Genomic DNA, 9,587 nt, shown 5'->3' with positions numbered 1-9,587 from the left:
AGAACTACCATATGACCCAGCAATCCCATTACTGGGGGTATACCATAATTCAAAAAGAGTCATGTACCAAAATGTTCATTGCAGCTCTATTTACAATAGCCCGGAGATGGAAACAACCTAAGTGCCCATCATCGGATGAATGGATAAAGAAGATGTGGCACATATATACAATGGAATATTACTCAGCCATAAAAAGAAACGAAATTGAGCTATTTGTAGTGAGGTGGATAGACCTAGAGTCTGTCATACAGAGTGAAGTAAGTCAGAAAGAGAAAGACAAATACCGTATGCTAACACATATATATGGAATTTAAGAAAAAAAAATGTCATGAAGAACCTAGGGGTAAGACAGGAATAAAGCCACAGACCTACTAGAGAACAGACTTGAGGATATGGGGAGGGGGAAGGGTGAGCTGTGACAAAGCGAGAGAGAGGCATGGACATATATACGCTACCAAACGTAAGGTAGATATCTAGTGGGAAGCAGCCGCATAGCACAGGGATATCAGCTCAGTGCTTTGTGGCAGCCTGGAGGGGTGGGATAGGGAGGGTGGGAGGGAGGGAGACGCAAGAGGGAAGAGATATGGGAACATATTCACTTTGTTATAAAGCAGAAACTAACACACCATTGTAAAGCAATTATACCTCAACAAAGATGTTAAAAAAAATAACATTAAGATGTAGGTGGAGCTGATCTCCTGAGCTAGATGGCTCACCAGGCTAAGGGTCTGTCAATCATTTTTCCTTTATCAGCCAAATGCACCTGCCACAACCAACATGGGTGGGTGCCAGTCTCTGCGGCCATGGGCGGCCACAGATACCCACATTTTCTTTCTCAATTCAGTGTATACCTCTGTTCCAAATCAGCAACCAAACCTAAACCACAACAGGAGTAGCCCTTGAAAACCCTGGGAAGTTGCCGGGGCTGGGGAGGGGCCCTTTTGCAGCTGGAAGCAGGAAAGGAGAAAGATGCGAACAATCCGTTGGGAAGGTGTCTGTGGGGCCACTATGAGCCAGATGTCTCCTAGGGACCCCAACCCTGATGCAGCCACTGAAGCGGAAGCCAAGTTTCTCTTGGATCTTGGCCTCCACCAGCAGCTGATTATGGTGTGTTCCCTAATTGCCAACTGAATCAGACAAAAACTAAGTAGAGCAGAAGATAAGGCTTCCAGGGGTCACAACCAGACACCAAAGAGCCCTCCAGACTGAGTGAAGGAGAAGCAAATTCCATCAAAGCCAGAAGGTTCCAAGGCACAAGGAAGATCTCTGAGTCACTTAAGGATAAGCCTTTCTCTGTCCTGGAATGAAAGGGGTAGGACCCCTATGACTGGAGCAATCAGACCTGAAGGAGAGACATGTACAAATAAAGTCAGTACAAGACAGCCTAAGGTCAGGGGCTGAATGCTGTGGGCCGAAGTGCTGTCTTCCTCATCCAGAAGCCAGAGATGACAAGGGGGCAGGCTCCAGAAGGCAGCAGGTGAGAAACCGACTTGATGCTCAGTACAAGACAGCCTAAGGTCAGGGGCTGAATGCTGTGGGCCGAAGTGCTGTCTTCCTCATCCAGAAGCCAGAGATGACAAGGGGGCAGGCTCCAGAAGGCAGCAGGTGAGAAACCAGACTTGATGCCCAATCCATGCATGCTGTTTCTTTTTTTTTTGGGGGGGGGGTACGCGGGTCTCTCACTGTTGCAGCCTCTCCCGTTGCGGATCACAGGCTCCAGACGCGCAGGCTCAGCGGCCATGGCTCACGGGCCCAGCCGCTCCGCGGCATGTGGGATCTTCCCAGACCGGGGCACAAACCTGTGTCCCCTGCATCGGCAGGCGGACTCTCAACCACTGCGCCACCAGGGAAGCCCCATGCTGTTTCTTTATAGAGGAACTTTCAGACTCATTTAACAAAGGGGCTCCAGTTACATCTATTACAGGAACTTTTGAGGTACTTGTAAGTAACCTGTAACCTTCCTAACCTTGCTTTTTAAGAGGTTATCCAAGTATCTCTCCCCTCTAGCAATTTGCAGTAAAAACTTTAGAAATTAAAAGGACAAGGAAAAGTGGTATCAGATTTCACAACCAACCTGGGTGATGATGAGCAAGACCACACAGAGACAGCCTAGAGAAACTTGCTACCAATTCCTAGGCTTAGACAATAACCTGCCACAAACGAGAAAGTCAAATCAGCCAAATCAGCATCTACCAGTGCCCCTACTCAGCCCAGCCAGGCCCAAAGGTAAAATGAGTAAATGGATTTTTTGGGGGGTGCGAGCTTGAGTCTCATCATCTCCCACTGCAAAAAGGAGACCCCATTCCCTGTTCAGCTGAAGGCTACCTTGGCAGATCAGGAATCTCCCAGGGAGGGACCCCTGCTCTCATCCCTGCTGGAGCACAGGCATCAGCACAGTCTCTGCAGGGATCTAGGCCAAGAGGAAGGTCCTGCAATGCTGTGATCCTGCTGGGTCCTAATGGCCAGGACACTTGGACAAGGAAAAGGAGAGGTCAAGAGGGGCCTTGCTGCCACCCAGAGTGAGAGCTGGTAGAGCCCTGTGAGACAGGGAGGCTCTAGCGAGGCCGGTGTGGTGAGGAGACCTTTTATTGCACCTCAGCCCCACTTCAAGGAGCTCTGCCTCACTAATCTGCAACCCTGCTGCCTTACATGCAGCGGGCTGGCAAACACTTGTTGAGTGAATACAGACATCGGCCACCTGGACTTCCATGGGCTTCCAGCCCCATCTCTTCCAAAAGAGATTTTTCACATGCCAGAGCTCAAGGGCTGCTGTCTCGACATTCACAGCATTCTCTCACATTTCTTGGACCACCAACCCAGCCTCTGGAGAAATCCACCAGAGAAAAAGGGGTGGCCCTTTTGTTTAACATGCCCGGCAGCTTTTGAGATGAGTCAGAGACTGCAGAGACCTTTGAAGAGGCCCTTTGGACCTGTGCACTCAGGAGGACACACTGTTCCCACAGTAGGGCGAGGACTCAAGGCTCCCTTGAAGCAAGGAGGCCACCTCTACTCCTTGAGGAGAGCCCCCAAGTCAGTGATCAAGAACTTGGTTATAGACGCACCCCCTCCTGGCAATTACTTTTCTTTTTTTCAACTCCTAAGCCCCATTAGAGGTGCTGAGCTAAGGCATTCAAAGACAACCAGGCCTGGACCCTGACCCTGAGAGACTCTCAGTGGTGGGGGAAGATAAGACCAAGCAGAATTAGGTGATAAACGCCCAAGAAGGAGTGGCAATGAGGTTGCAGGCAGTTGCTCTTGGCTGGGATGGCTGGGATGCCCGGGAAGGCTTGCCAGAGGAGCTGTAGGGCAACTTAGGTTTTGACAGGGAGGGAACTAAAGCTGTGTTTGGAACAATGCTCTGAGAACAAGCTCACGGACCCACCCAGTGATTCTGACTCTACCACATTCAGTTGATCCCCTGGGAGCTCAAAGTTGCTATTTATTTGGAAGAAAGAGGGAACACAGTGGAGCAGAGTAGCTCATCAAATCGTCTTATTCTTTCATCCCTCAAAAAAGCTCTCCTTCCCCAGGGCCCACATGTTTAAAGTCATTCCAGACCAGTCATTCCAGAATTCTGGTCTCCTCCCAGAATTCCCCCTGGACCATGACCATGGCAAAATGAATGATTCACCGTGGCCACTGCTCCAGATAGCAGCCAGCTAAACCAGAGTCTTGAACCACGCACAACCATCGGCTTCCACATGCCTTAGGATCGATCATGGGGCTGAGCCTGCTAGAGCTGTAATTAAGAAAGACACCCTTCCTCTCACACCACTACAGGTGGCTGGCAGCCCAGTCCTGCCCTTTATGGCCTTGGGAGCCCCAGTGAGCATCCCAGGCTGTGAAGCACCTGCAAGCTTCCCTGGTTAATCACTCTGGCTCTCACTACCCCCAGAAGTTTGTACAATTACTAAAGATCATCACTAAGGGGTTTGAGTTCTAGTATCCTGGTCTTGGGCAGAGCTGTGACCTCTCCTTCTGTTCTACGCTGTTATAAAGTTCAAATGGCAAGTGATCGGCTTCCTTGGGTCGCATAGAGATGCTCCTTAAGTCTCAGGGCCCACTATCAACTGTTTTGTCCTTTCTTTTCAATCCAGATGTGTCCATTTTAATTAATTAATTAATTTATTTATTTATGGCTGTGTTGGGTCTTAGTTGATGCATGGGGGCTTTTCCTAGTTGCGGCGAGCGGGGGCTACTCTTCATTGTGATGCGCAGCTTTTCACTGTGGTGGCTTCTCTAATTGCGGAGCATGGGCTCTAGGCACACAGGCTTCAGTAGTTGTGGCACACAGGTTCAGTAGTTGTGGCTTGCAGGCTCTAGAGTGCAGGCTCAGTAGCTGTGGCACAAGGCTTAGTTTGCTCCACGGCATGTGGGATCTTCCCGGACCAGGGCTCAAACACCCATATCCCCTCTTGCAGGCTCTAGAGTGCAGGCTCAGTAGCTGTGGCACACAGGCTTAGTTGCTCCACGGCATGTGGGATCTTCCCGGACCAGGGCTCAAACACCCATATCCCCTACGTTGGCAGGCAGGTTCTTAACCACTGCGCCACCAGGGAAGTTCCCAGATGTGTCAAATTTTAATTTCATTTTTGCCCCCTCTAACACAGCCCTCTGGAAGCATGTTTCAGCCCAGAGGTACTAGGTAAATTGAATAGAAAAGGGCTACTTCTTTGAGCCCTTGAGAATACAGATAATAGGGATCAGACAACCCAGGCAACAGCAGTCATGAATGGAGGACCAAAGCTTTTTACCAAGACCGCACTTATTTCAAGAGGCACCTGAGCAATAGTTAAATTCAGCACAGATGCCCAATGGCAGTGACATGGAAAAAGAGAGAAATACTACTCTTTTCTTAGAAAACCAGATAAGGAGGCAGGAGAATATAATGGTTCAAACAAGAAAACAAGGCTGAAACTTCTGAAGAAGATGTACTGAACAGACCGTACTGCTCTGGACAGGTCTTCCTGGGGCAGTGAGCCGTGGCAGCTCTCTTTTTTTTTTAAATCAATTTATTTATTTATTTATTTATTTTTGGCTGCATTGGGTCTTCGTTGCTGTGTGTGGGCTTTCTCTAGTTGCGGCGAGCGGGGGCTACTCTTTGTTGCGGTGCACAGGCTTCTCATTACGGTGGCTTCTCTCGTTGTGGAGCATGGGCTCTAGGCACGCGGGCTTCAGTAGTTATGGCTCACAGGCTCTAGAGCGCAGGCTCAGTAGTTGAGGCACACGGGCTTAGCTGCTCCGCGGCATGTGGGATCTTCCCGGAACAGGGATTGAACCTGTGTCTCCTGCATTGGCAGGCAGATTCTCAACGACTGCGCCACCAGGGAAGCCCCTGAGGCAGCTCTTAATCAATGGGAAGAACTGCCCGGGACTGCAGGCGACATGTCTTCTTGTGAAGGCCCTTCTGTGCCCTGATGACCAAGCCATGCCTCAGAAGGCAGATGAGCCTGGCTGAGCCTGTGCTTAGGAGCTGTATACCCCTGGGAAAGCATGCATCAAACCTCGCTAAGCCTCAAGTCTCTGTCTGAGAAACAGGGCAAAGGACATCACCTACTTCATAGGAACCTTGTGAGGATTAAATGAGGAAATACCTCTGAAGTGCATTGCACAGTGTCTGTCACAGAGGAAGAATAAACAGTAGTTAATACTATAAAGTGTTTTCAGCTGAAGAGGGACATGCTGCAAAGATCATCCTGAATGGCTGGTTTTAGCTTTTAGTTTCCGTGTGCATGTTTTTAGCTAAATCAGTCATTCTGACCTGACAGAAGGCTTGACTGTTCACTTCGCCAGGCTCTTCCTTGAGGAGGAAGAAATGTCATCAGAGGCCACCAAGGAGAAACCAGCCTTCTAGAGGCCACCTGGATGACTGGACCTCACAGCAGAGAAGGGCAGATGCTGCCACCTATAGCATCGGGCACCCCAACAAAGATGTTCATTCAGACTCCATCCTTGGGACCAAAGTTTCAAAATGGCATTAGTGGTTTAAAATCAAAAAGCCCTTTGCCTGCCCAAGTTTGGGGTTGTCCACCAGACTCCTGCCTGTGGCCCTGTCTCACACACAGTAAGGCCTATGGTCAGACCTGCTGGGCCACCAATTACTCAGGTGAGTCACCGCCCACCTGTGAAGATGGCAAAGATGCACGAGCAGGCCTCTCCCATGGGAAGAGAACTTCCTGAGGGAGAGAGAATGCTTAGTGCTTACAGAGCTCTGTAGACCTGGCCCAGCCACTGAGTGAAGGAAACAGTCTTAAAACAAAGCTTACAAAGTCCTTGTGATAACACAGGAAAACGCCCAACCAATGTTACAGGAAAACGAAAGTAAAAGATATAATAACTACAAAAAAAACAAACCTACTCGGAGGAAAATAACAGATGCAAGCACTAACCACTGTTAACATTTCAGTTTGTCTGGATGACATAAGGTGGATGGTTTTTCTTTTTTCTTTTTTAGGTAAGAAGTGGTGTTTTTGTTTTTGGTGGATGGTTTTTCTTATTTCAACTGTTCTGTATTTCATTTATTTATACCCTTACCTTGTTCCAAAAATTATTTACAGCAGCTTGGTGTGAATTTTCCATTATAAACATTACTTTTACAAAACGTAACCTGGCTGAAGCCACAGCTGTCTCCAGGAGAGAAGACTCACCCGCCTTCGCTCTCAGCATCTGTGAACGTGGCTCCCGAGGCGGCCGTGAAGTAGACAGAGCTGGAGCCGGTGGAGTCACTCCTCTCCCGAGCAAATGGGAACCTTCGCCGCCGGGCCACTTTCTGGTCCTCTTCCAGGTGGGATCTGAAAAGCAGGCTCGTTTCTAGAAGGTGCCATTGGGCCCCATCCAGCCTGCCTTTCCCCTCACCATGAGGGAGCCTCTTACTACTGCTGCTCATTAAAGAGCTAAAAGCAGAGAAAATCCTGGGTCTCTACCCTCAGGAGAGCAAGCAGGGCAGCTCGCTGGCCCCAGCCTGCACGGCAGACCAGGTGAGTCAGAACAAAGCATTTCAGCTGCTACAACAGACCATGAGGGCCCCAAAGCAGCAAGAACTTGTGCAAGGCAAGGAATCAAGCACATGGCTTCCCTGCTAATTAGGTGAGAAGCTCTAAAACTGGCTTCGTCCTGAGATGGACAGCAAAGGCTGAAAAGCTGTAGGGACAGGGAAAAGCTGGGGAGCGGGGGACAAGGCAGAAAAGGAGGCTGCATTACTTACCGGACCTCGCCCACAATCTGCCCAGCAAGCCCCTGCAGGCTGCGCCTCAGCTCCTCCACCTCCCCACGCAGCGCCAGCAGGCTGGTCAGCACAAACTCCAGACGGCCCAGCACCTCCTCCTGCCCTTCTCGTGGAAGGCTCGGCAACACCGCAGCATCACCAGCCTCACCTGGAGCTGCCCGCAACGGCCTCACTGCAGGAAGGAGGACAGGAGACATTGATGCCCATGGGAGAGAGTGAGGAAAAGATCTCACACTCGTTTCTCACTGGAGTTCAATTTACAAAGATCTTTGAGGCTCAGAGAGCATATGTTCACAAGTCCCAGGTAATGATCCAGAAGAAAATCAAGGTCCCAATCTCCAAACAAGAGCCCTCTGTTCCAAAAATCTTCCACACCAGGGCCCTTCAGCAGTACTGCATACCATGGCAGATCATGTAAAATGCTCGCAAGAGTGTGGTATCCAGAAGGAAGGACAGCTGTCCTGCTAGAGTAAAAGAAAACCCTTTATCTGACTATATTTCGTGCCCAAATCCCAGGCAGCCAATACTAACTACACAGCAAAATTAAAATTGAGCTCACTCAAATTCTGATCTTTCATTTTACAAAGAATGGCAAATAAAACTCTGAGCTCCTCTCAAGAGCTTAATTTAGTATCACCAGAGAGGGGCAAGGAGAAAAAGGGCAGTTACTGAGAGAAAAGGTACACTGGGAAAAGCCCACCCAAACCCCTGGAAAAACCACTGGAAAAACACCATTGCTGAGCCCTGAATTGAGCTCTAGGTAAATGCTAACAGCAAATGCTAGAAAACTGACAGCTACCTAAGGCAAGTGGACTGGAAAATGTAAAAACAGAGAAGAAACCAGTAAGGCAAGACCCACAGTCCAAGCAAGCATAAAGCTGTTAAAGGAAATCTAGTAACAATCTAGGCCAGATTACAGTACACACCCAACAGTGTTCCAGTAGGTAAAGCAAGAAAGATCCCTGGGAATGTGGCCACTTTCTCCCAACCTCAGCAGAAGAAACACTAGAGCTAAGAAATTACAAACAAACAAAATACAAGGAAAAGAAAGGAAGGACAAGCACACTTGCAACACTAGGTTACTACCTAGTGCTATAAAATGCTGCAATCTATAAAATGCTATAAAATGATTGCAATCTAAGGTGACAACTCTTTGAAGACTTCAAAAACTAACTTTTCCAAACCATCTGGCATTTGGTAATCAGAGGAAACACTTGTTCCCAATTAACACAGGGTGAGAGGATTTGAATGCTCCTCTATCACACACACCTGGGAGTGGTTTGAACCAGCCCTAGATGCTTTGCTCCAATGAGTTAAGGAAAGTTTTTACAAAACCGAAAGCACTACCCATTTCAGCCGTGGCTGGCTCCCAGGCATATTCAGCTTCAATTGCAGTAAGTGCACTCCCAGCCCCATGCTGTGGAAAGTCCACAGGAACAGGTGACCAGGCCACTCAGGAGAGCAAGCAGCGCAGCTGCCACTTACTTGCTCTGTGACAGCCTCGGGAAAGTTACACAATCTTTTTCAATATCGACTTATAAGAAGGATTTTAAAAACTTGGCCTAGATAGTCTCCAAGGTGCCTGCAAAATTTAACACCTAATTTAATACATAAGCCTCAAAAAATTTTAATTCCTACAAGACTAGTTTTTCCTTTTACCTTCTTTTGGACTTCTCCTCTACTTATTAAACAGCTCACCCACACCAAGCAAGTGCCTTTAATATACATATAGCACTCCTGTGGCCAGAACTAAACGTGGAAGCTAAGCCTTTTCGCAGTACACTTTCCTGCGATTACAGGAGAAAGACGACGTAAGAGGAAGACTGCTTTTCCTTTTCAATAAACTTTCCCCAAACGTGAAACTCTTGGGCCTCGCACCCACCCTCGTATTCCTTCCTCCGTTGTCCTGTCCCACAGATTCTGCTAAAGGCAGCCCCGACCCCAGGCCCACCCCTCAGCAGTCACTGAGGCCGGCCTCAAGGGACCGTCTCCTACCCTGGCGTCCAGGCTCTGAAGTCTGCACGTAGTCCAGGGAGCTGGGCTGGCTCTGGCTCTGGCCCCGTTTCCACCGCTGGCTGTAAAGGGCACATAGGAATCCAAGGCCCGCGGCGGTGCCCAGCAACAGTCCTAGCCCGGCGCGGGTGCCACCCAAGGCCCCCAGACTAGACATGCTGCACCTGCAGCCCGCGTGAGCCACCGAGTGCAAGCAGGCGAGGGAGGAGGAGAGAGTTTCGTGAGCGTGGTCCACCCATCTCCAAGGTTGAACCCCTGGAGATAATCTTGCCCAGACCCTGGGCACCCACCACCCTCACCCTAGCCCCGACGCTAAGGTTTCTGCTAGCCCCGGACCTGGCTACCGCGC

At 49.4% G+C, this 9,587-nt stretch overlaps 1 protein-coding gene across 1 annotated transcript in view; it reads right to left on the bottom strand.

Moving 5' to 3' along the window:
- The window catches only part of RMDN3 (regulator of microtubule dynamics 3), a 24,425-nt gene extending 15,030 nt beyond the window's left edge, over positions 1–9,395 (bottom strand). Inside the window, exons 1-3 of the mRNA XM_007460172.1 lie at positions 9,221–9,395; positions 7,205–7,397; positions 6,648–6,791 (exon numbers count right to left, since the gene is read on the bottom strand). Coding sequence (XP_007460234.1) covers positions 6,648–6,791; positions 7,205–7,397; positions 9,221–9,395 — 512 coding nt within the window. The remainder of the gene's footprint in view (positions 1–6,647; positions 6,792–7,204; positions 7,398–9,220) is intronic.
- Between the last annotated feature and the right edge of the window lie 192 nt (positions 9,396–9,587).

The sequence above is a fragment of the Lipotes vexillifer genome, unplaced genomic scaffold (genome assembly GCF_000442215.2).
Source record: "Lipotes vexillifer unplaced genomic scaffold, Lipotes_vexillifer_v1.1 scaffold408, whole genome shotgun sequence".
NCBI classification, from domain to species: Eukaryota; Metazoa; Chordata; class Mammalia; order Artiodactyla; family Lipotidae; genus Lipotes; species Lipotes vexillifer.
The sequence above is the reverse complement of the archived record's forward strand: the minus strand, read 5'-3'. Positions and strand labels throughout refer to the sequence as shown.